This window comes from Moschus berezovskii, chromosome 2 (genome assembly GCF_049115385.1).
Source record: "Moschus berezovskii isolate FMDL1 chromosome 2, NW_MosBer_1.0, whole genome shotgun sequence".
NCBI classification, from domain to species: Eukaryota; Metazoa; Chordata; class Mammalia; order Artiodactyla; family Moschidae; genus Moschus; species Moschus berezovskii.
In genome coordinates this window covers 66,067,692-66,088,710 of record NC_142461.1, presented here as the reverse complement: position 1 = coordinate 66,088,710, position 21,019 = coordinate 66,067,692, and the positions used below count along the sequence as shown (strand labels likewise).

Sequence of the window (21,019 nt, the reverse complement as noted above, 5' to 3'; positions counted from 1 at the left end):
TCTACAGGGAAAACAAGTCCAAATTACCAGTTGAGTAAGTGATCCCAGAGCTCATTCATTCACTGAGTTCTACTCTACCAGGCCCTAAGGCCATAGGATGAAATAAGACAGTCTCATCCTCCCCTTAGCTGGCATGGGGTGGCGTGCAGGCCTGCAGGCCAGAACCCTGGACTCTTATCCTCTAGCATCACTGATGAGAACAAAGAGCTTGACCTTGAGCAAGTCACAGCCCCTCGTTGGTTCTCAGCGCCCTGATGGAGGTGCAGGTCTCACCAGTGCTAGTGGTTTTGATGCTCTCTGATATTCTCCCACTGGGCAGGAGGTCCTGCACAGCCTCTCAGGGTATGGCATAGCGCTTGCAGCCCAGGAGGTGGCAGATCTGGGTGGCAGGCATTTCAGGCAGTGGGTAGGGAAGAAGGTGATGCCCCCTTCCCACCAGAGCATGAGGCAAACCCCTGGCTGCCCCTTCCCCTGCTCACCCTCTGACTGCCACTCTCCAGATTCTCCGCCCTGCAAAGGCTCTTTCTGTTTTGGTTTTTAATTCAATCATTTGTTTATTTTTGGCCGTGCTGGGTCTCTGTTGATGCGTGGGCTTTCTCTAGGTGAGGCAAGCAGGGCTACTCTTTGTTGCTGTGTCCAGACTTCTCATTGCAGTGGCTTCTCTGGTTGCTGAGCACATGCTCTAGGTGCGCGGGCTCAGTAGTTGTGATGTGCGGGCTCTGGGGTGCTCCGTTTTCAGTAGTTGTCACTCATGGGCCCTTCAGCTCATGCGCTTCAGTAGTGGCTTGCAGGCTCTAGAGTGTGGGCTCAGTAGCTATGGCACACGGGCTTCTTTGCTCTGCAGCGTCTTCGGGACCAGGAATCTACCAGACGAGGGATCAAACTTGTGTCCCCTGTCTCGCAGGCAGATTCTTAACCACTGTGCCACCAGGGAAGTCCCCAAGGCTCTTCTTGATATTATGTTAATATAGTTTTGCCATGATGCAAATACCAAGGCACAGAGGGGCAAGTGCAAGGTCATTTTCCCTGAGTTTCAAAGCCCTGTAAGGCTGCAGGCCCCAGTGGAGGTTGCCAGGCAACCATCACTCCCACAGGATGGGATCAGAGACAGATAGCAAAGTCAAGTGAAGAGGCCAAACCTTGTTCTGCAGTGTTCTGTAGGGCAGAGCCAGGGCTGCTGTGGGTATGTCAGAGGGTGGAGCGGGGAGGCTGTTAACAGCAGAGTAGCCCAGAAGTAGGATGCACACCCTAGAAGTGATGAGTTGCCTGAACCTGGAGGTTTAGATACTAGATAATCTGCGGGTCAACCATGCCCTCAGGCTCCAAGACTGGGCATCTGAGGTTGTTCTGCATTCAGCCCCTAACAGCAGAGCTCTGGGGGAAGTTTGTGACCTGTGACTTTCCCAGTCTGCCCTCGGGCTACCCTCTCAGGGCCTTCAGGAGGCAGGTACTCACCACCTTGGCTGCCCGACTGGAGGGAAGGGAGCACACTAGCCTGGGCACAGGAAACACAGGTTTCCTTTAACCCCAGGTCCACAGAATTGGAGATGCAGCTGCACACCAGCTGCAGAGAAGACCTCTGAGACCATGTTTGGTATTAATAGTATTACCAATGGTAACTAGTACTTTCTGATTTACAGCTATGATAAATCATATTTTATTTACTAGTGCTTTCTGATTTACTTCAATGGTGCCTTAGAAATACATTTTAAGATCAAAATTAATATCAAAGAAAATGTTTTATACACACACTGTCTTCTCCTTCCTCTCACCAGCACCCTAGACTTACCCTTCTCCTGCCTTACCATAGTCTCCGGGTTTGGCTGGAGGTCAACATCACCCTCTTGCCAACCACCACCCACTCTTGGGACATGGTGAGCCTTCTAGGTGTCCTGTCCCTGAGCCCTTCTGCCTCTAAGCTGAAACCTACAGGGAAAGGGAACGTCATGCGTGGATGCCCGCGTTCCATCTCTTGTTGATGAGCACTGTCCTCATTGTGTCAAGGTGGCCAGCTTGATTAGCTCTGGGCATGGCAGATTCCCTAGGGGAGTGGAGAGCTATTGAATCTATGTCCCGGTTAGCTGTGTGTGACCCTGGTCGCTGGAAGCCCTGAGAACAGCACTGTGGTTGGGTGAGACCCCCACGGCCTAATATCCAGACGCTCACACCAGTTCCTCACCACCTGTGACTCCCTCACCCACCTCACCCAACCCCTTCCCAGCATCACTGCTGAGTGGAAACATTAGGAAAAAACAAGACATTCTGCAAGCAAATGCGGTGTGTGTCATCATCCAGACTCTTGACTTGTGACATTAACTGCCTAATCTTACCGAAATGCAGAAGGGAGTGACTAATGAAGTATATCTGAAGAACAAACAACTCAGAACATGGGGATGACTTACAAGCAGCAGTGGTTAGTCCTGGGAAGGTGTGAGTAAGCCTCCACCAGGCTCAGGTAGGAGGGAGACCTCCCAGCCCGCTTCAGGGTAATATCCGGCCCCGCCTTCCCTAGCTGGTGATGACATTTGTTTGGTAAAGGAGCAAAATTCTAGGATTTTAGACACATGCTCTTCCTGCTCTGTCCGTGGAGAAAAATAGGCCGGGGCTGGAGTTGCCCAGAGTCTCACAGGACTCGTGGTCAGGGTGAGAACCTGGCTCTCCATACTCCTGGTCCTTTTGTGGCTTAATGACACCAGTGAGAGCCAGCCCGTCCTGAAATAGAACAGAGTCCATCGTTTTTCACAAATTGCAGGAAAAGTACTCAATGGATGACATTTGTTCAGTTTCTTTCAACTTTTTCTCATAAGCTTTTCAACCATTTTTGCTCAGCCCACTAGATTCATTTTTATTATTACATCTTCTAGCTGCACTTGGGTTATTTTTTTTTCCCTCTGCTGAAATAGTTTCTCAAAAACCTGACTGACTGTTTTGCAAAGCGGAGATGTGCCTGCTAAAGCCTGCTCGTATTTCCTAAGGGAAATGCTGTTCCTTGTCCTGTGGGTAGAATTGAAGCACCAGCATTTCCCAGTGTTCTGAGAGAACACCTTGACTTCCGGGAACTCTGCTACCTGGTCTAGTTGGGAAACGATAGTTTTAATAGAAGGATCTGTCAGCCTGGCTTCGAGGGGGCTCAGCTGCAAGGGCCCTCCCCGTGGGGAGGAAGGAAGTAGACACCTCTGGGCCTGCAGTGGCTCATCAGTGGGTGCATCCCTTGAGCTCAGTGGGGGATCCGGAACTCTGTGAGGGAGGGATCTTTGTTCTCTGTGGCCCAGGGCCTAGCACACAGTTCAGTTCAGTTCAGTTCATTCGCTCAGTCATGTCCAACTCTGTGACCCCCATGGACTGCAGCACGCCAGGCTTCCTTGTCCATCACCAACTCCCAGAGCTTACTCAAACTCATGTCCATCGAGTCAGTGATGCCATCCAATCATCTCATCCTCTGTCGTCTCCTTCTCCTCCTGCCCCCAGTCTTTCCCAGCATCAGGGTCTTTTCAAATGAGTCAGTTCTTCACATCAGGTGGCCAAAGTATTGGAGTTTCAGCTTCAGCATCAGTCCTTCCAATGAATATTCAGGACTGATTTCCTTTAGAATTGACTGGATCTCCTTGCAGTCCAAGGGACTCTCAAGTTTTCTCCAGCACCACAGTTCAAAAGCATCAATTCTTCGGCGATCAGCCTTCTTTATGGTCCAACTCTCACATCCATACATGACTACTGGAAAACCATAGCTTTGACTAGACGGACGTTTGTTGGCAATGTAATGTCTCCACTTTTTAATATGCTGTCTAGGTTGGTCATAGCCTTTTTTCCAAGGAGCAAGCATCTTTTAATTTCATGGCTGCAGTCACCATCTACAGTGATTTTGGAGCCCAAAAAAATAAAGTCTGTCACTCTTTCCATTGTTTCCCCATCTATTTGCCATGAAGTGATGGGACCAGATGCCATGATCTTAGTTTTCTGAATGTTGAGCTTTAAGCCAGATTTTTCACTCTTCTCTTTCACTTTCATCAAGAGGCTCTTTAGTTCGTCACTTTCTGCCATAAGGATGGTGCCATCTGCATATCTGAGGTTATTGATATTTCTCCTGGAAATCTTGATTCCAGCTTGTGCTTCATCCAGCCTGGCATTTCTCATGATGTACTCTGCACATAAGTTAAATAAGCAGGGTGACAGTATACAGCCTTGACGTACTCCTTTCCTGATTTGGAACCAGTCTGTTGTTCCATGCCAAGTTCTAACTCTTGCTGCTTGACATGCATACAGATTTCTCAGGAGGCAGGTCAGGTGGTCTGGTATTCCCATCTCTTTCAGAATTTTCCAGTTTGTTGTGATCCACACAGTCAAAGGCTTTGGCGTAGTCAATAAAGCAGAAGTAGATGTTTTTCTGGAACTCTCTTGCTTTTTTGATGACCCAACGGATGTTGGCACAGTAGGTGCTTCTTAAGTGCTCATGGGTCTGCTTGGTGAGTGGATCTTGGCCTCTGCTGTGTAGCAGTGGTTGATGTCATGGCATTCCGAGTGCAGGTTGGAAAAGAACTTCCAGACACAGAGCATTTCAGATGGGATTGAGTTTATTAAGAACAAAGAGTCGAGTTAATGTGGGGCTTGTGAGCACAGTGGGCCAACCTCCTGACAGACGAGGGAGAGCTGACAGGACGCTGTTAGAACAGCTGGTCGGCTCAAGGGAGAGCTGATGCTTTACATGGGTTGGTAGCCAATTTTTATGGCCTCAGGACAAAGAAAAGTCCTGCTTGAAGGGTGGCATTAGGTGATTGGTTTGGGTGCAATAGGGTGAGTACCAGGGGGGAGGGGTTGGGAGGAGGGGCATTTTTGCCTAATTTGGAGTCAGGAATCTGGCCAGTAAGGATCAGGGTGGGTTTTGGCAACGGTTACAATGAGGCTCAGTCAGTTCCAGAGTTGACCTTGGATCTAGGCTCTGCATTAAAGGCCTCACACCTGTGACCTCGGTATGGGACTCCACAGTTGAGTCAAAGCTATATTCCTCAGACAGAAATGAGGAGCTGGGTGGGAAGATGGGAGCTGGGAGCTAGTTAGGTAATGTTGAGGGGGTTGGTGTCTGTGTGTGTCTGGAGTATGAACCAGTGATGGGGGCAGCTTGGGGGACCAAGGGTCCAGGGTGAGACAGGCTGGGAGGGAAGGTGGGCAGCAGGGGCAGCAGCCCACCTAGCTGAGGGGATTCTGAGCTTGGAGAGCTCCTCCCTGCTCTGGGGGACTTGGGTACCCGAAAACCTTGAGAGATGGTCATGTTTGGAGGTTCTTTGTGTCTTATCAAATTCTCTGGCTCCTTACTCTTGGCTCATGTGGCTGCTCTGGTTGACTGGCCCCAGGCAAATTTGTGAAAGCCGTGGGGAGGGAGCCATGTCTTCGGAGCCCGCTGCCTGGCTCCTAATCTCAACTCTGCCATCTCCTGAGGTGTGTGTGACCACGGCAAGGTAACTTGATCTCTGTGCCTCATTTCCCTCATCTGAAAAATGGGGACAGTAATGAACTCCCCCTCACAGGGTCGTTCTAAAGATCAGGTGAGCTGATACTTGAAAAGGGCTTCAAACAGAGCTAGACACACACTACATAAGGTGGAAAGTAGAAATGTTGGTTGTTACTGGGTTTCTCCCGTCCCAAATTCCTCGCTGGCCCAAATCCCAGGGCATCGACCGTGACCACAGTGGTCGTGGTTTTCCCTCCTTCTATACTAGGTCCTGACCAATAAGAGTCACCTCTGGAATGAGGAGGAAGTGTGGCGGATGGAGATCTACCTGTCCCTGGGAGTGCTGGCCCTTGGCATGCTGTCCCTGCTGGCTGTCACCTCACTGCCATCCATTGCAAACTCACTCAACTGGAGGGAGTTCAGCTTTGTCCAGGTAAGGTAGCCTTGGGCCCTGCCTCTCCCATCCGCATGCTGCCTTGGCTTTCATAATCTGTGCAACAGAACCACTCAGTCCAGTGTCCCAGGAGCCTGGCAGGCTCACCCAGGTCTCCTGAGAAAGGGGCTGCCTGGGACCAGCTCATCCTCACAACATCTGGGGAAGCCAGATTTAGGCACGTGAAAAAATCAAATGGCAGAACGCTTAACCCTGGAGTACACATTCTCAGTTTCTGCAATTCTTGGGCTTCTGAAACAAAATCCCAAAATGTGGAGTCAGTGGATGTGTCGCTGATCTGGCTAGGGAGTCAGCGAGCTCTTGAGTGAACCTAGCGGCCCACCCAGCACCCTCAGCTCAACCGGGCCCTTTTATTCCCTTTGGCTTCTTGACTCTTGCAGAGTGGATGGGAGGTGGGCGTGAGTGAGGGTCTCCAATTTATAGGAAATAAACCACAGCATTTCCCAAAGGATACCGCTCCTATGAAAAAGGACATGTGGGGTCAAATACATTTGGGAAAAGATCCGCTGCCCCCTGAGTTAGTCACAATGCACTTTGGCACATCAAATTAATGTCTACCACAAGCAAACCTTGTTCAGCCGACTTATTTGAGTCATAGCACCCTCCCTACCCCACCTCCCCCGCCACCACCACCCACATAACAGCTATCTACACTCTACAGAACACACTTAGGAAGCTGCTACTAGTGGCAAAGGTTCTTCATGCATTTATTCACTGAGTGTTTATTGAACACATACTCTGCACCCAGCATTGTGCTAGACCTGCGAACAAGCCAGGCATGCATGTGTGCATGGCCAGTTGCTCAGTCGCGTCTGACTCATTGTGACCCCGTAGACTATAGCCCTCCCAGGCTCCTGTGTCCATGGGATTTCCCAGGCAAGAATGCTGGAGTGGGTTGCTGTTTCATCCTCTAAAGCCAGGCATAGCCATGTTTTAATTTTAAGGACAACTGGGAAGGGACATTTGCATTCCTCTGGCATCGCCCACTGCTCTCTATACAGAGCACGTGGTCAACCCCCGGTGCTGACACACTAACTCACCCACTCCAGTGATGAGTGCTGACTAATACTGGATTCTACCATCGACGTGGTATCAGGGCAGGGAACAGCTATCACTTCCACCCCCACTGCCGACAAACATCTGTTGCATATTTTCTCTGCGCAGCAAGGACACAGCATGAGATTCCAACAGGGACACCAATGGTGTGGCACTCTTATATAATCCAAATTTATTGTTCCTCACTGGGGACACATGCACACCCTAGAACGAAACAGAGTTGTGTTTTATAAGTATGTCAGTTTCTGACTCTCACTGGCTCTGCTCTTGGAAGGTCTCTGGAGGAATACTCAGGCCTGACTACATGCTGGCAAAAGAGGGGAAGGAAGAATTTTATTTATCTGCCACTAATCCTCATGTGTCAAACACCCAAATCTGGGATTTTCCAGTTCCTGCCTGGAGTCTGCCGGGCTGCATGGTTTATCCACAATTAAAACAGACCAGTTTGCTCCTCTCACCAGAAAGTTGCTTCCTTAAGCAGCCATAGATTACAAGCCCTGGCTCCTGCTGGCAGAGAAAGCCGGGGGATTTGGTTTTGTTAGCAAAAGCTGACAGGGACCTCAGCAGCCGCTCTGCTTTACATACTGAAGAGTTGAAATACCAATAGGAAAGTCCTGCTGATGCTGCAGGAAGAGGGTATGGAAAGGCCGAGAGAGGGGTGGAAAGGCAGGGTTTTACTTGTGGAAATCCAGTGCCCACATTCCGTCCTCAAATGCTTTATTTCCCAAGAGTGCTGACATGGAGGAGGAACAGACTTGCTCCAGCTCTGGAACCATGGGCAGATCATGTGTGCTCCCAAGCCTTACTGACACTCTTGTGGAGTGGAGTGAATTCCCTCCAGAGGTGCTGCGACTCACTGTGCAAGATTATGTGTGAAACACAAATACAAAGAGATTTGCCATTATTCTCAGGGCATGTGGCCGCATTTCCATGATCACTAAGCCACCAACTGCCCATTTCTGAGCCCAGTAGGAAGCAGCAAGAGACTGAACAGTTGAGGCACTCAGCACTCAGGAGAGGCCAAGAGACTCCCCTAAGGGCCTTAGAACAGTCCAAGGCAGGGTTTGCAAACTGCAGTGGACACTCACTGATGGGTCATGAAATCAATTTTGGGGCTACAACAAGCTTTTTAAATATGACATAGAGTAGAATGTCTCCCAAAATGTCAGGGCACTTTACATGTTCTAAGCACAGGCATCTTTTTTTCAGTTGTATCAGTTCAGTAGTTATAGATACATATGTGGATAACGTCATTGTGTACTGGGCAGTAATGAAAATGCCATTCTTATGGTGAGCTGACATCAAAAAGTTAGAAGTCACAGAGCTCTTGGAGAAATGCAGATACCCAGGACTACCCCAACCTAGGGGCTGGCTCTAGAATCTGTCTTTATAAGCTCTTTGAGTGACTTAAGTGCATGCCTTGCAGTGTGTGACAGTCTCTGAGATGGTGGAGCCCGCAGACCTGGGTTTCAGTCCCAAGACCACTACTTACCAGCCTTGCACCACTAGACAGTTTCTTAGCTCTCTGAGCATCCTGACCTGTATCCTGACTTGTCTGTGTCCGCCTCCTGTAGTCACTGGGAGAATTTGTGTTGAGGACGTGTATAGTGCCTGACACATGCACCCAGTGGGGGCTGTATAGGTTTTGAGGTGAGCTTCTCCGTAAGGTAGGCACTGCTTTATAACGAGGAGTACCCCGACCACGTTTCCTTCCCCAGCCAAGAATGACCACAGAAGGTCACCAGGGCCTAGAAACTGACTGTGGAGACCACGTGGTTCCCAGTGGGCCTGTCTTGACCCCTGGGTCTGTAATGATTTACTGAGCTACAAGCCATCAAAACAGTGTGTTGATTCAACAAGCTGACCTGTGCTTACGTTCCTGAGGCTGTTTTCAAAGTTTTTAATTTGGAGTTTTGTTTGTCTGGGTGTTTTTGTTGCTATTGTTTTGGGCTGTGCCAACTGCTCCTTATTAAGTCAGTTAAACATCGTCAGATTGCAGAATACCCAGGTCAGTGCAGCTCAACTGGAAGAGAAATTAGGGTTCAGCTCTTAGCACCTCAGTTCTGCCCCATAGTTAGAGGAGCTTCTTGTGGCCTTGCCCACTCTAGCCACTTGCCTGAAATAATAGCAGAGGCCTGCTTTGATCCCAGCCTTGTGAGCAATGGTCCAGAGCCCCTTCCCACCACAGTAACTGAACACTGGCAGGAGCCAGCAACGACCTGGTGGTTTCTTTCTCACTAACAAACTTACATATAATAGAAATGGCCTTAGCTTGTTGTGGGGGTCATTAATTGCCCCAAGACCATGCCTCCCTTTGGCTGTTCTGGGATTTTTAAATTGTTCCCGAGAGTGAGTTTTAGGGAAACAAACTTTCTGGAGTCATCCAGGCTTCTCATTGGGATTGGAAAGTCAAAAGGCCCTTTGCATTGGCCGGTCTTTGGCTGTCAGCCCTCTCTGTGAGCCATCAGCCTGAGGCTGAGGCCTCCTGCCATCCGTCGCTGTGGGATTCTGGATGGTGAAGGGAAGAGGATGTCTGAATGGGAGCAGGTCTTTATTGTCTCCCAGGGCATGTCTTGTTTGTCCAGCACAGTCCATCACTCTCCAGATCAGGGCCGGAGACAGTGGAGAGCATGGGCAAAACCCTGGAGCCCCAGGACATGTCACCAAGGGAGGTGCTTCAGCCTCACTGGGGCTGCCAGGCCTCATTCCTGGGCCAGGGTGGATTCTCAGTGCTGCAGCATCTGGGAAAGTATCACAGTGCAGAGTGTAAGCACATTCAGGCCCTGGGTGGATTCTCAGTGCTGCAGCATCTGGGAAAGTGTCACAGTGCAGAGTGTAAGCACATTCAGGCCCTGGGTGGATTCTCAGTGCTGCAGCATCTGGGAAAGTGTCACAGTGCAGAGTGTAAGCACATTCAGGCCCTGGGTGGGTCTTTGTCGAAGGAACAGAAAGGACTGGGTCCACCACCATCAAACAGCCTGAGCAGAGGGGCCACGAAGACTTCTCAGCCTGAAGCTAGGTCTCAGGTGAGGAGAGTCTCCCAAATTGGTGATTCTTAGTCCTATCTGCAAACAGCATCATTGCTGAGCTTGTAAAAGCTACCGATGTCTGAGCCCCATCCCCAACCAATTTAATCTGAATTCCTAGGACTGGCGCTTAGGCATTAAGATGTTCCCCAAGTGATGTTACTATGCAGCCAGATCTGGCTGTGAAAAGGCACATCCCAGCCATCTCAGCAAAACCCAGTGAATTCACCTGAGTAAGGAGAGCAGTAGTTTGGGACTTGGAAGTTGTTTGGGAAATGTCGGGGTGGTTGGAAGGCTAGTTGAAGATTTATTCCTGATGGAGAATTACTCTGTGGTCAGGTGAGGACTCTGTGCTTATAGTTAGCACTCTTCAAGACCCTATTTTCAATTTTTTTGGATATATACCAGAAGTGGAATTGCCAAAGCACATGGTGACTGTTTTTTAATTCACTGAGGAATCACCATACCATCTTCTATTGTAGCTGCACTCTTTCCACTCCCACTAGCAGCAAGTATTCCAATTGCTCCACATCCTCACCAACACTTTTCTTGTTTTATTTTTAATAGTAGCCCTCCTAACGGATGTGGAGTGGTTTTGATTTACATTTTCCTGATGTTGGGCATCTCTTCATGTGTTTACTGACCATTCATATATCTTCTTTGGAGATATTTCTATTCAAGTCCTTTACCTATTTTTGAATTAGGTTGTTTGTTTTTGTTGTTGTTGAGTTTAAGAGTTCTCTATATATTCTGGGTATTAATCCCAAATATTTTCTCAATGCTGGGAACTTCTTTAACCTGAGTCTTCATTATCAGTAGATCAGAACTTAGAAAAAGTTAGTGTGGTTCAGAAGTTGCTAGGTGATTTGAAATTCTTGACAGGTCTGGAAGTGACTCTGGTTACATGTGACTCACAGTCAAGAAGCCTCCCATTTGGGGGCCAACCATTTTCATATGATACCTGAAGTAGCTGTGGGTAGCACAGAGCCAACCATGGCCTTTCCCAACAGGCTGTACTGAGCCAAGCAGTTGTTAAGGATGTGATAAAAAGATCCTTGAAATGGTCACAAAGCCAAGAAGAACCAGAGATGGCTAAGGAAGGATAGACATGGGATCTTTTGGCAGCTAGTATTTTTTTTTCTTGTTCAGTCACTAAGTCATGTCCAACTCTTTGCAACTTCATGGACTGTAGCCCACCAGGCTCCTCTGTCCATGGGATTTTCCCAGGCAAGAATACTGGAGTGGGTTGCCATTTCCTTCTCCAGGGGATCTTCCCGACCCAAGGATCGAGGTCAGTAATGAGGCTCCTGGACCCTGGAACACAGGCTCAGTAATTGTTGTGCCGAGCATAGTTGCTCTGAGGCATGTGGGATCTTCCCCAATCAGGATCGAACCCTCATCTCCTGCATTGGCAAGTGGGTTCTTTACCAGAGCCACAAGGGGACTCCAGCTAGTATTTTACTTAGGGTTAAAACGTTATACTTGCGAACCTATTTATGAACTTGTGTGTATAGCCACTAGAAAATATTTATTATTACTATTTTTAGTAAAAGCATTACAAGCAATTCTTCTGAACCAGTTACTAAGGTTCACCGTCTTGGGTTTACACTGGGGCGGGTATAAACAAAGCACCGCCCATGCTAGTGAGGAGTAGGCATGAGGTACAGTAGTAAAATCAGACCCACTTAGAGCCGTGTCTGAGTGAAAACAAGACAGCCTCTCTCAGCCAAGCCCCTGGATTGATGCTGACAAGCTGGGCCGGAAGGAAATCCAGGAGGCCAATTACAGCTTCTCTGTGGAAAGCTCAAAACCAACCTGTAAAAAGCACCCTCAGGTACCATCAAGCTGCCACATTTCGATTAGACCCTTGCAGTGTCTCCTTGGAGAAAATGCACGTGTGCTCACTGCTTGACAGGTCATTGCATATTCCTAATGCAGTGAGCACAGGTCTACCCCACCAGGACTCTCTCAGTGCCCTGTGCGCTCCTCCCCAGCCTCTACAAAGCCCTAACCCTAGGTGCCCTCTGCTCTGCACTGTTGCCTGCCAGGTCTGGGGGCTGCAGAATGCTGCATCCATACAGCGCTTTCCCCACAATTCTGACTTTAGCTTTTTTAATCACTTCCTTTTCTCTGAGGCTAATGAAGCGACTTGTTGAGGGTCACAGTGTCAGTTGAGACTAGCACCAACAGTAAATCTGGAAGGCATCATTGGTAGTTTGCAAGAAACCCTACCTGCAAAAAGATTCCCAGAGACTGGAGTTACAGATCAGCACTTCTTGGCTATTTTCACATTATGATCCCCATAGAAAGTGGTATTTGTATAGCACTTGGGGTGATGACCTGCTTGTGGCCGGAAGTGACCCACAAAAGCCCATACCCGGCTCAAGGGTGGGATGCTCTGCTGTAAGACAGCCTGGACCGTGTCCATTGGGATTTGTGATGGTCTTGATCTCCTTAGCATCACTAATCTCCTTCCAGGCAGGAGAGTAATCCTGGTAGGATTTGTACCTGGGGTGTTTGTAGCTCAGAGCACGGGCAGGAAGTAAGGGACCAGTACCCACAGGCAGCATCTCTGTGGTGCTATGGGCTTTGTATACAGTGTGAAGACACCTAGTCTAGAGGCCCCTGAGAGCCATCTTCACTGTTGGTGTCAAGGGAACTTTTTCCATTGTGTTTTATTTTATGTTTTCTTTTTTTGGCCATACCCCACCCAACAGCCAGAGAAGGCAATGACAACCCACTCCAGTACTCTTGCCTGGAAAATCCCACGGGCAGAGGAGCCTGGTAGGCTGCAGTCCATAGGGTCGCTAAGAGTCAGACACGACTGAGCGACTTCACTTTCGCTTTTCACTTTCATGCATTGGAGAAAGAAATGGCAACCCACTCCAGTGTTCTTGCCTGGAGAATCCCAGGGACAGGGGAGCCTGATGGGCTGCCGTCTATGGGGTCACACAGAGTTGGACACAAGTGAAGCAACTTAGCAGCAGCAGCAGCAGCAGAAGTATGAATAATACAGTTTGGGGAAAAGCACTGTTATTTTATTGAATCCTTATGAATCAACCGATTCTTACACACATTGGCATACGAGAATTGTTCCCATTTTTCTGTTGGAAAAACTGAGGTTCAGCGAGTTTTGGTAGTAATAAGATCATGCAGAGAGTGAGTGATGGTGCTGGGATTTGAACCCAGAGCCCCACTAAAGTCACCCTGCTTCTTTTCCCCTGCAGTCCACTCTGGGCTTTGTGGCTCTGGTACTGAGCACCCTGCACACGCTCACCTACGGCTGGACCCGTGCCTTCGAGGAGAGCCGCTACAAGTTCTTCCTGCCCCCCACCTTCACCCTGACCCTGCTGGTGCCCTGTGTTATCATCCTGGCCAAAGGCCTGTTGCTCCTGCCATGCGTCAGCCACAGACTCACCAAGATCCGGAGGGGCTGGGAGAAAGATGGCTCAGTCAGGTTCACACTGCCCGTGGACCACGCCCTGGCCCAGAAGACAAGCCATGTGTGACGGGCCTGCACCCAGCTCCAGGAACCAGACGCAGGCAGGACAGTGCCCGGAGTTTTCCAGGACTTCTCGATCATGCAGGACAGCAGAATTACACACAAGTTGGTGAGCCGAGGTCTGGGTTCCTAGGATGTGTGCAGTAATATTCAGAATGACACGCCTGTGTGTGATGTATATATGTCCACGTGTATTTCATATAGATAACAGGATTTACAATTACACTTACTTAGCTCAAAAGTTGAGTCCCTGAGATTTCAACCTGTAGATTTCAAAGCCAGTGCCAGATGTTAGGAGAAGGGCAGCTCACACTTGTGACACCTGCAGAGAGCTGAGCAGACTTGGCACAGAAAAGGCAATGAGAGGCTTGTACTTTGATGAGTCCATCCATGTGTGCGCCTCCCTGCTCCCTGCCCATTTTGCTACTTTTCCTAGGCATTTGCAGAGCTGAGGCTCTTGGGTGGCAGGGCAAACAGGAGCTCTGCCTGGAGCCTAATCCAGGTGCACAGGGTTGACCAGTCACCAGGGAGCAGGGTGCCACCCTTCCTTTGGCTGCAGCAGGAGGCCAGGTGGGGTTGAGGGCACTGGGGGTGAGCCCAGGTCTGTGTCCAGGGAGCCACCTGAAGGTTCATCCTTTGCCAGGTTAGGAGGTGGGAAGGGGGAGCGATTGGGGCTAAGGCTGCTACCCCTAAACCTCCCTGAGCTGGGGAGAGTTTTTTTTTCCCTAAAAGTCAGAAATCACCCCGCCAGCTGCAAATTGATCCTCCTGTGGGAGTGTGAAATCACCTCCTTACCAGAGCCACTAATGAACCCTGTCTTGAGAACAAGTGTACTTTTTTTCCTTTCTTTAAGTTGGTGATGACTGTTCTTTAAACCACTGTGCCTTCTCACCTTGTAAATCATTAGTTTGAACGTCTCCCCAGGAGCAGACCCTCTAAAAGTTGGTTCAAGGGGGTGGGGAAAATAAGACCTGCCTTTCTCAGGGCCCCAGCCAGAGGGCTGAAGGATGGATAGTCCTCACTGATTGCCCTGTAGAAGGACACTGGGGACTTTTTTAATTTCCTGCTGCTGCCAGGCAGAGAACCTGCCTTCTGAACACCCCAAAGCTACACTGGCTCCAAGTTCTTCCTAATGCAGGGTTATGTTTCAAAATAGCTGTCGGGGGTAAAGTGGGAGGTCTTTTCCACCAAAACTACAAACTAGAAACACTGCTGCCTCAAAGCGCAAGAGAGGCCACAGGACATGTGTCCTTGGATTGTATGCTGTCCCTCACCGATTCATACTGAAACTTTTTATTTCCCCTGTGGAGAGAAACAGCTGTTCTCAGCTAAGCCCCCAACCCCTGGCAGCATCGGGATGATGTGTTTTCTCTGAACACAAAGGGGTGCAGTCCTGATGGAAGACATCAGTGAGATGTACCCTGAAAGGGGGTGTTGGTCATGCTTATATTCTTAGGTCTCCCAGGCCAGGGGGCATCCTGTTGTTCTATCGCAAAGTCATGTCCGACTCTGCAACCCTGTGGACTGCAGCACATCAGGCTCCCCTGTCCTTCACTATCTCCCAGAGTTTGTTCAGATTCACATCCATTGAGTTGATGATGTTATCTAACCATCTCATGAAATAGAGTCAGCTGGCAAAAGCTGACCCAGGAGTGCCACAGAACAAATGCTCCTGCCTCCCCATGGAGACTGCATAAGCTCATGTCTGTGGAGCGCATTAGGGTCCTTAAGTAAAAAGGAAAAAAAAAAAGGAGCCAAGTGCAAGCATATCTCATTAGGCCAGTGACTGATGGAGGGAAAGCAGTGCAGACAAAACTGCCTGCTTCCTGCGGATGTCTTCCGTCTGCTGCTCAAGAGCTGAGTGGCATGAGCTTGCCTCCCAGATGGGCCCTGATGGAGCTGAAGCCTTGGCCTCAGAGAAGCTCACTGGAAAGGCGGTGGGCGAAGCAGAGATTTCAGCATTTGCTTGACAAAAATGCCCATCAATTTCCTGCTGATAGGAAGCAGGGAGAACATGGGCAGCTGGGACTCACCAAGGATTGTCAGTCCCACTCAGTATTAGCTGCCCCTTTTCTCCGGCCCTTCCTGGGCCTGGGATGTGTCCTTACACCAAAGATGCTGACACAGAGCCAAGTCTAATATGCTCCCTCCCCTTCCCTGCCCAACTTCTGCTGCAGGTGATCCTCAGGGGGGCAGGTGCAGCAGAGGACCTGACCACACCCCAACTGGACAATCAGCTCATGAAAGGCAGGGTGGGCTGTGTGTTTGGCCTTGACCTGGTGTCAACTGCTGCTCTTCCGTACCTCAACAGGCAGCTGACAACAGCACCCCCATGAGAGTAAGTCACTCCCTTCCAGCCTGGGAAATTCTCTGTGCCTCTGGGTACAAAAGTGCCTGAACCAAAGTGCTCTGGAAACCTGAAATGTCATGGTATGAGGTTGAACGTTTAAAATCTATGCTATTGAAGCTGTGTGTTTTGTTTTTACCTTGAGGAGCTTGTCTGAGAAGCAGCAAAAATAAACACCTAGCCTTCAGGCTGTTATTTCTGTCTCATTGATCACCTGCCCATTCATTGGTTCACTGGCCCAGTGGGCCTTCTGATTAGAATATGCACTGAATCAGGTCGTGTGCAAGGTGAGCACAGAATGATCTGGGTTAGCACTCAGCTCTGAGGAAGGGACATGCAGACCTGCAGCAGCAAGGCCAGTGAGGACACAGATGAGATCAGGTGACAGAGTGCTGGGGTACTGAAAGGAGTACCAGGAAGACTCCCTGGAGGGAGCAGTGTCTGTGCTGTGGTCTGATTAGAGCAGCAGTGCTCCTCAAACTAAAATGTGCACAGGAGTTGCATCAGGATCTCGTCCACAACTCGATTTGGATCCACGGGTCAGGAACGAGGACTGTGCATCTTAATAAGTTCCCAAGTGCCCCACACGGTGTTGATCCTCGGACAGAGTAACAAGGGCTTCAGTGGCTTTCTTAGTCTCTGCTGTGCTACAGTCTACAGCCCACAGCCAGTGCATGTCTGCTCCATTAAGCTTCCCCTGGGCTCTGGTTCCTGGCTGCCCTGGTGAGATACTGCTGATGCTGCTGCAAACCCTTGTTAAAAGTAGAGGGAGCAAACACCCCACCCGCCACAGTCTTGCCCTCTGTGTGCTCCATGTAGGGTGCTGCCAGGTGGTCCCACACATCGGCTCTGGTCCATCAAGAAAACAGGAACTCTTCACAGAACACCCGCCTGTCATGCAGTCAAGCTTTTCTCCTGAAGCAACCAGAATTGTCTTGTACCAGGAAATAAAAATGAAACCCATGTGCAGAAAGCAATCTAGTGGTTGAAAACCATTTCTTGGGAACAATAAGCAAAAGATGGCCTTGCCATTTTGAGCCTGTGAAAAGAGTTTTCCAAAATAAGAACCACGGCCAGAATAAAACTTCGCTAAAAATAATTTTCAATAGGAAAACAAAATCTTGTACTTGGAAGTTTGCAAGCATGCATCCTCCCACGCATAAGGCTGGGAGAGGTAAGTTTAAAAAGAAGGGATAAAGTAGATGAAAAAATATCCAGTATTTTGATAGCTCACATAAGAACTAAGGAGCAACCAAAATAACTCATATTAGTTAAAGAGAATTATCATTCAGCTACTTGAAAAGCTGAATTTGTTTCAAAAGTAATGAAGGGGGACACTGGGAAGTGCAGAAGCTCTCTTGCACTGGATCTCTTTAGAAGGAAGAAATTGGCACTGCTACAGCAGAAACTCTCAATCTCACCAGACTAGCACCAACTTTTTCTAACAAATATGTTGAAAATTCGTTTCTATGAATGAAATTCAGAAATAATATAAACTACTACTTGTAGTTTTTTCCCAACCCAGGGATCATACCCAGGTTTCCCACATTGCAGGCAGATCCTTTACCATCTGAGTCACCAGGGAAACCCTTTAAATCAACATAAGGTCTTAATTGAAATATAAAGTAGAAACAAATCCAAAGTAATTTACACTGACATATCAAACCAGTCAATCCTAAAGGAAATCAGTCCTGAATATTCATCGGAAGGACTGATGCTGAAGCTGAAGCTCCAATACTTTGGCCACCTGATGCGAAGACCCTGATGCTGGGAAAGATTGAAGGCAGGAGAAGGGGGTGAAAGGATGAGATGGTTGGATGGCATCATCAACTCGATGGACATGAGCTTGGGCAAGCTTCGGGAGTTGTTGACGGATGGGGAAGCCTGGAATGCTGCAGTCCATTGGGTCGCAGAGTAGGACACGACTGAGCGACTGAACTGGTATATATGTGTGTGTGTGTATAATACTAATAATGAGTAGAAATTATTATAAGTAATGATCTTACAGTGAGTAAGTTGGTATTGAGAGAAACACAATGATATTCAATTAAACACTGTTAACCCTCTTTAACGGAGAAGGCAATGGCAAGCCACTCCAGTACTCTTGCCTAGAAAATGCCATGGATGGAGGAGCCTGGTAGGCTGCAGTCCGTGGGGTCGCTAAGGATCGGACACGACTGAGCGACTTCACTTTCACACATTGGAGAAGGAAGTGGCAACCCACTCCAGTGTTCTTGCCTGGAGAATCCCAGGGACAGGGGAGCCTGGTGGGCTTCCATCTATGGGGTCACACAGAGTCAGACACGACTGAAGTGACTTAGTAGCAGCAGCAGCAGCAGCAACCCTCTTTAAAACTAACGTTTTAAAATAAGAGCTAAAGAAGTGTAAGAGAAAGTATGTGTGTGCGCTCATGTGAATGTTGGAAACAGTGTTGATCCTATGGAGAATTCAAGTAGGGTAAAGACCAGTATATGTCCACTGAATTTGGAAATATGGAAATTTTAGGTGAGAATTTCAATGGAATGTTGGGGATAAAGTAAAGACTGGGAATGAGTGAGAAGTAAGGAAATGGAGGCTAGTTCTAGACACTATTTTAAGATTTGGCTGTGAAGTAGGGGAGAGAAAAGTTTGGAGAAATGGGGGATTAGGAGAGTTGGTTATTTTTTCCCATGGTTCTGACCTGAACATGTTTTAAATGTTTCTGGAAAAGAACAAGATGAACTGAGTCTTTCAAGAAGAGCAAGAAAGAGGTCGAAGTTCTAGAGGGTATAGGAAGAGATAAGGTCTACAGCATAGGTGGCTTTCAGTTCAGTTTAGTTCAGTCGCTCAGTCGTGTCCGACTCTTTGCGACCCTATGAATCACAGCATGCCACGCCTCCCTGTCCATCACCAACTCTCAGAGTTCACTCAAACTCATGTCCATTGAGTTGGTGATCCCATCCAACAATCTCATTCTCTGTCGTCCCCATCTCCTCCTGCCCCCAATCCCTCCCAGCATCAGAGTCTTTTCCAGTGAGTCAACTCGTCGCATGAGGTGGCCAAAGCATTGCATTTTCAGCTTTAGCATCAGTCCTTCCAATGAACACCCAGGACTGATCTCCTTTAGAATGGACTGGTTGGATCTCCTTGCAGTCCAAGGGACTCACTCTCAAGAGTCTTCTCCAGCACCACAATTCAAAAACATCAATTTTTCGGCAATCAGCTTCCAACTCTCACATCCATACATGACCACGGGAAAAACCATAGCCTTGACTAGACAGACCTTGGTTGGCAAAATAATGTCTCTGCTTTTTAATATACTATCTAGCTTGGTCATAACTTTCCTTCCAAGGAGTAAGCGTCCTTTAATTTCATGGCTGTAGTCGGCATCTGCAGTGACTTTGGAGCCCAAAAAAATAAGGTCTGACACTGTTTCCACTGTTTTTCCATCTATTTCCCATGAAGTGATGGGACCAGATGCCATGATCTTTGTTTTCTGAATGTTGAGCTTCAAGCCAACCTTTTCACTCTCCTCTTTCACTTTCATCAAGAGGCTTTTGAGTTCCTCTTCACTTTCTGCCATAGGGTGGTGTCATCTGCATATCTGAGGTTATTGAGATTTCTCCCGGCAATCTTGATTCCAGCCTGTGCTTCTTCCAGCCCAGCGTTCCTCATGATGTACTCTGCATATAAGTTAAATAAACAGGGTGACAATATACAACCTCGACGCACTCCTTTTCCTATTTGGAACCAGTCTGTTGTTCCATGTCCAGTTCTAACTGTTGCTTCCTGACCTGCATACAGGTTTCTCAAGAGGCAGGTCAGGTGGTCTGGTATTCCCATCTCTTTCAGAATTTTCACAGTTTATTGTGATCCACACAGTCAAAGGCTTTGGCATAGTCAATGAAACAGAAATAGATGTTTTTCTAGAACTCTCTTGCTTTCTCCATGATCCAGCGGATGTTGGCAATTTGATCTCTGGTGCCTCTGCCTTTTCTAAAACCTGCTTGAACATCTGGGAGTTCACGGTTCACATATTGCTGAAGCCTGGCTTGAAGAATTTTGAGCATGACTTTACTAGCGTGTGAGATGAGTGCAATTGTGCGGTAGTTTGAGCATTCTTTGGCATTGCCTTTCTTTGGGATTGGAATGAAGACTGACTTTTTCCAGTCCTGTGGCCACTGCTGAGTTTTCCAAATTTGCTGGCATATTGAATACAGCACTTTCACAGCATCATCTTTCAGGATTTGAAATAGCTCAACTGGAATTCCATCACCTCCACTAGCTTTGTTCGTAGTGATGCTCTCTAAGGCCCACTTGACTCCACATTCCAAGATGTCTGGCTCCAGGTGAGTGATCACACCATCGTGAAGATCTTTTTTGTACAGTTCTTCTATGTATTCTTGCCACCTCTTCTTAATATCTTCTGCTTCTGTCAGGTCCATACTATTTCTGTCCTTTATCGAGCCCATCTTTGCATGAAATGTTCCCCTGAAATCTCTAATTTTCTTGAAGAGATCTCTTGTTTTTCCTATTCTGTTGTTTTCCTCTATTTCTTTGCATTGATCGCTGAGGAAGGCTTTCTTATCTCTCCTTGCTATTCTTTGGAAATCTGCATTCAAATGGGTATATCCTTCCTTTTCTCCTTTGCTTTTCACTTCTCTTCTTTTCACAGCTATTTGTAAGGCCTCCTCAGACAGCCATTTTGCTTTTCTGCATTTCTTTTCCATGGGGATGGTCTTGCTCCCTGTCTCCTGTACAATGTCACGAACCTCCGTCCAGAGTTCATCAGGCACTCTATCTATCAGATCTAGTCCCTTAAATCTATTTCTTACTTTCACTGTATAATCATAAGGGATTTGATTTAGGTCATATCTGAATGGTCTAGTGGTTTTCCCTACTTTCTTCAATTTCAGTCTGAATTTGGCAATAAGGAGTTCATGATCTGAGCCACAGTCAGCTCCTGGTCTTGTTTTTGCTAATTGTATAGAGCTTCTCCATCTTTGGCTGCAAAGAATATAATCAATCTGATTTTGGTGTTGACTATCTGGTGATGTCCATGTGTAGAGTCTTCTCTTGTGTTGTTGGAAGAGGGTGTTTGCTATGACTAGTGCGTTCTCTTGGCAAAGCTCTATTAGCCTTTGCCCTGCTTCATTTCGTGCTCCAAGGCCAAATTTGCCTGTTACTCCAGGTGTTTCTTGACTTCCTA

The 21,019-nt window shown here is 48.1% G+C and overlaps 1 protein-coding gene across 2 annotated transcripts in view; it reads left to right on the top strand.

Annotated features, from left to right (window-relative positions):
- The window catches only part of STEAP3 (STEAP3 metalloreductase), a 48,520-nt gene extending 32,483 nt beyond the window's left edge, over positions 1–16,037 (top strand). For both annotated transcript variants that reach the window (XM_055397947.2, XM_055397946.2), the window contains exons 4-5: positions 5,715–5,879; positions 13,210–16,037. In XM_055397947.2, the coding sequence (XP_055253922.2) occupies positions 5,715–5,879; positions 13,210–13,491 (447 nt within the window). In that variant the 3' untranslated portion in view covers positions 13,492–16,037. The remainder of the gene's footprint in view (positions 1–5,714; positions 5,880–13,209) is intronic.
- The last annotated feature ends 4,982 nt before the right edge of the window (positions 16,038–21,019 follow it).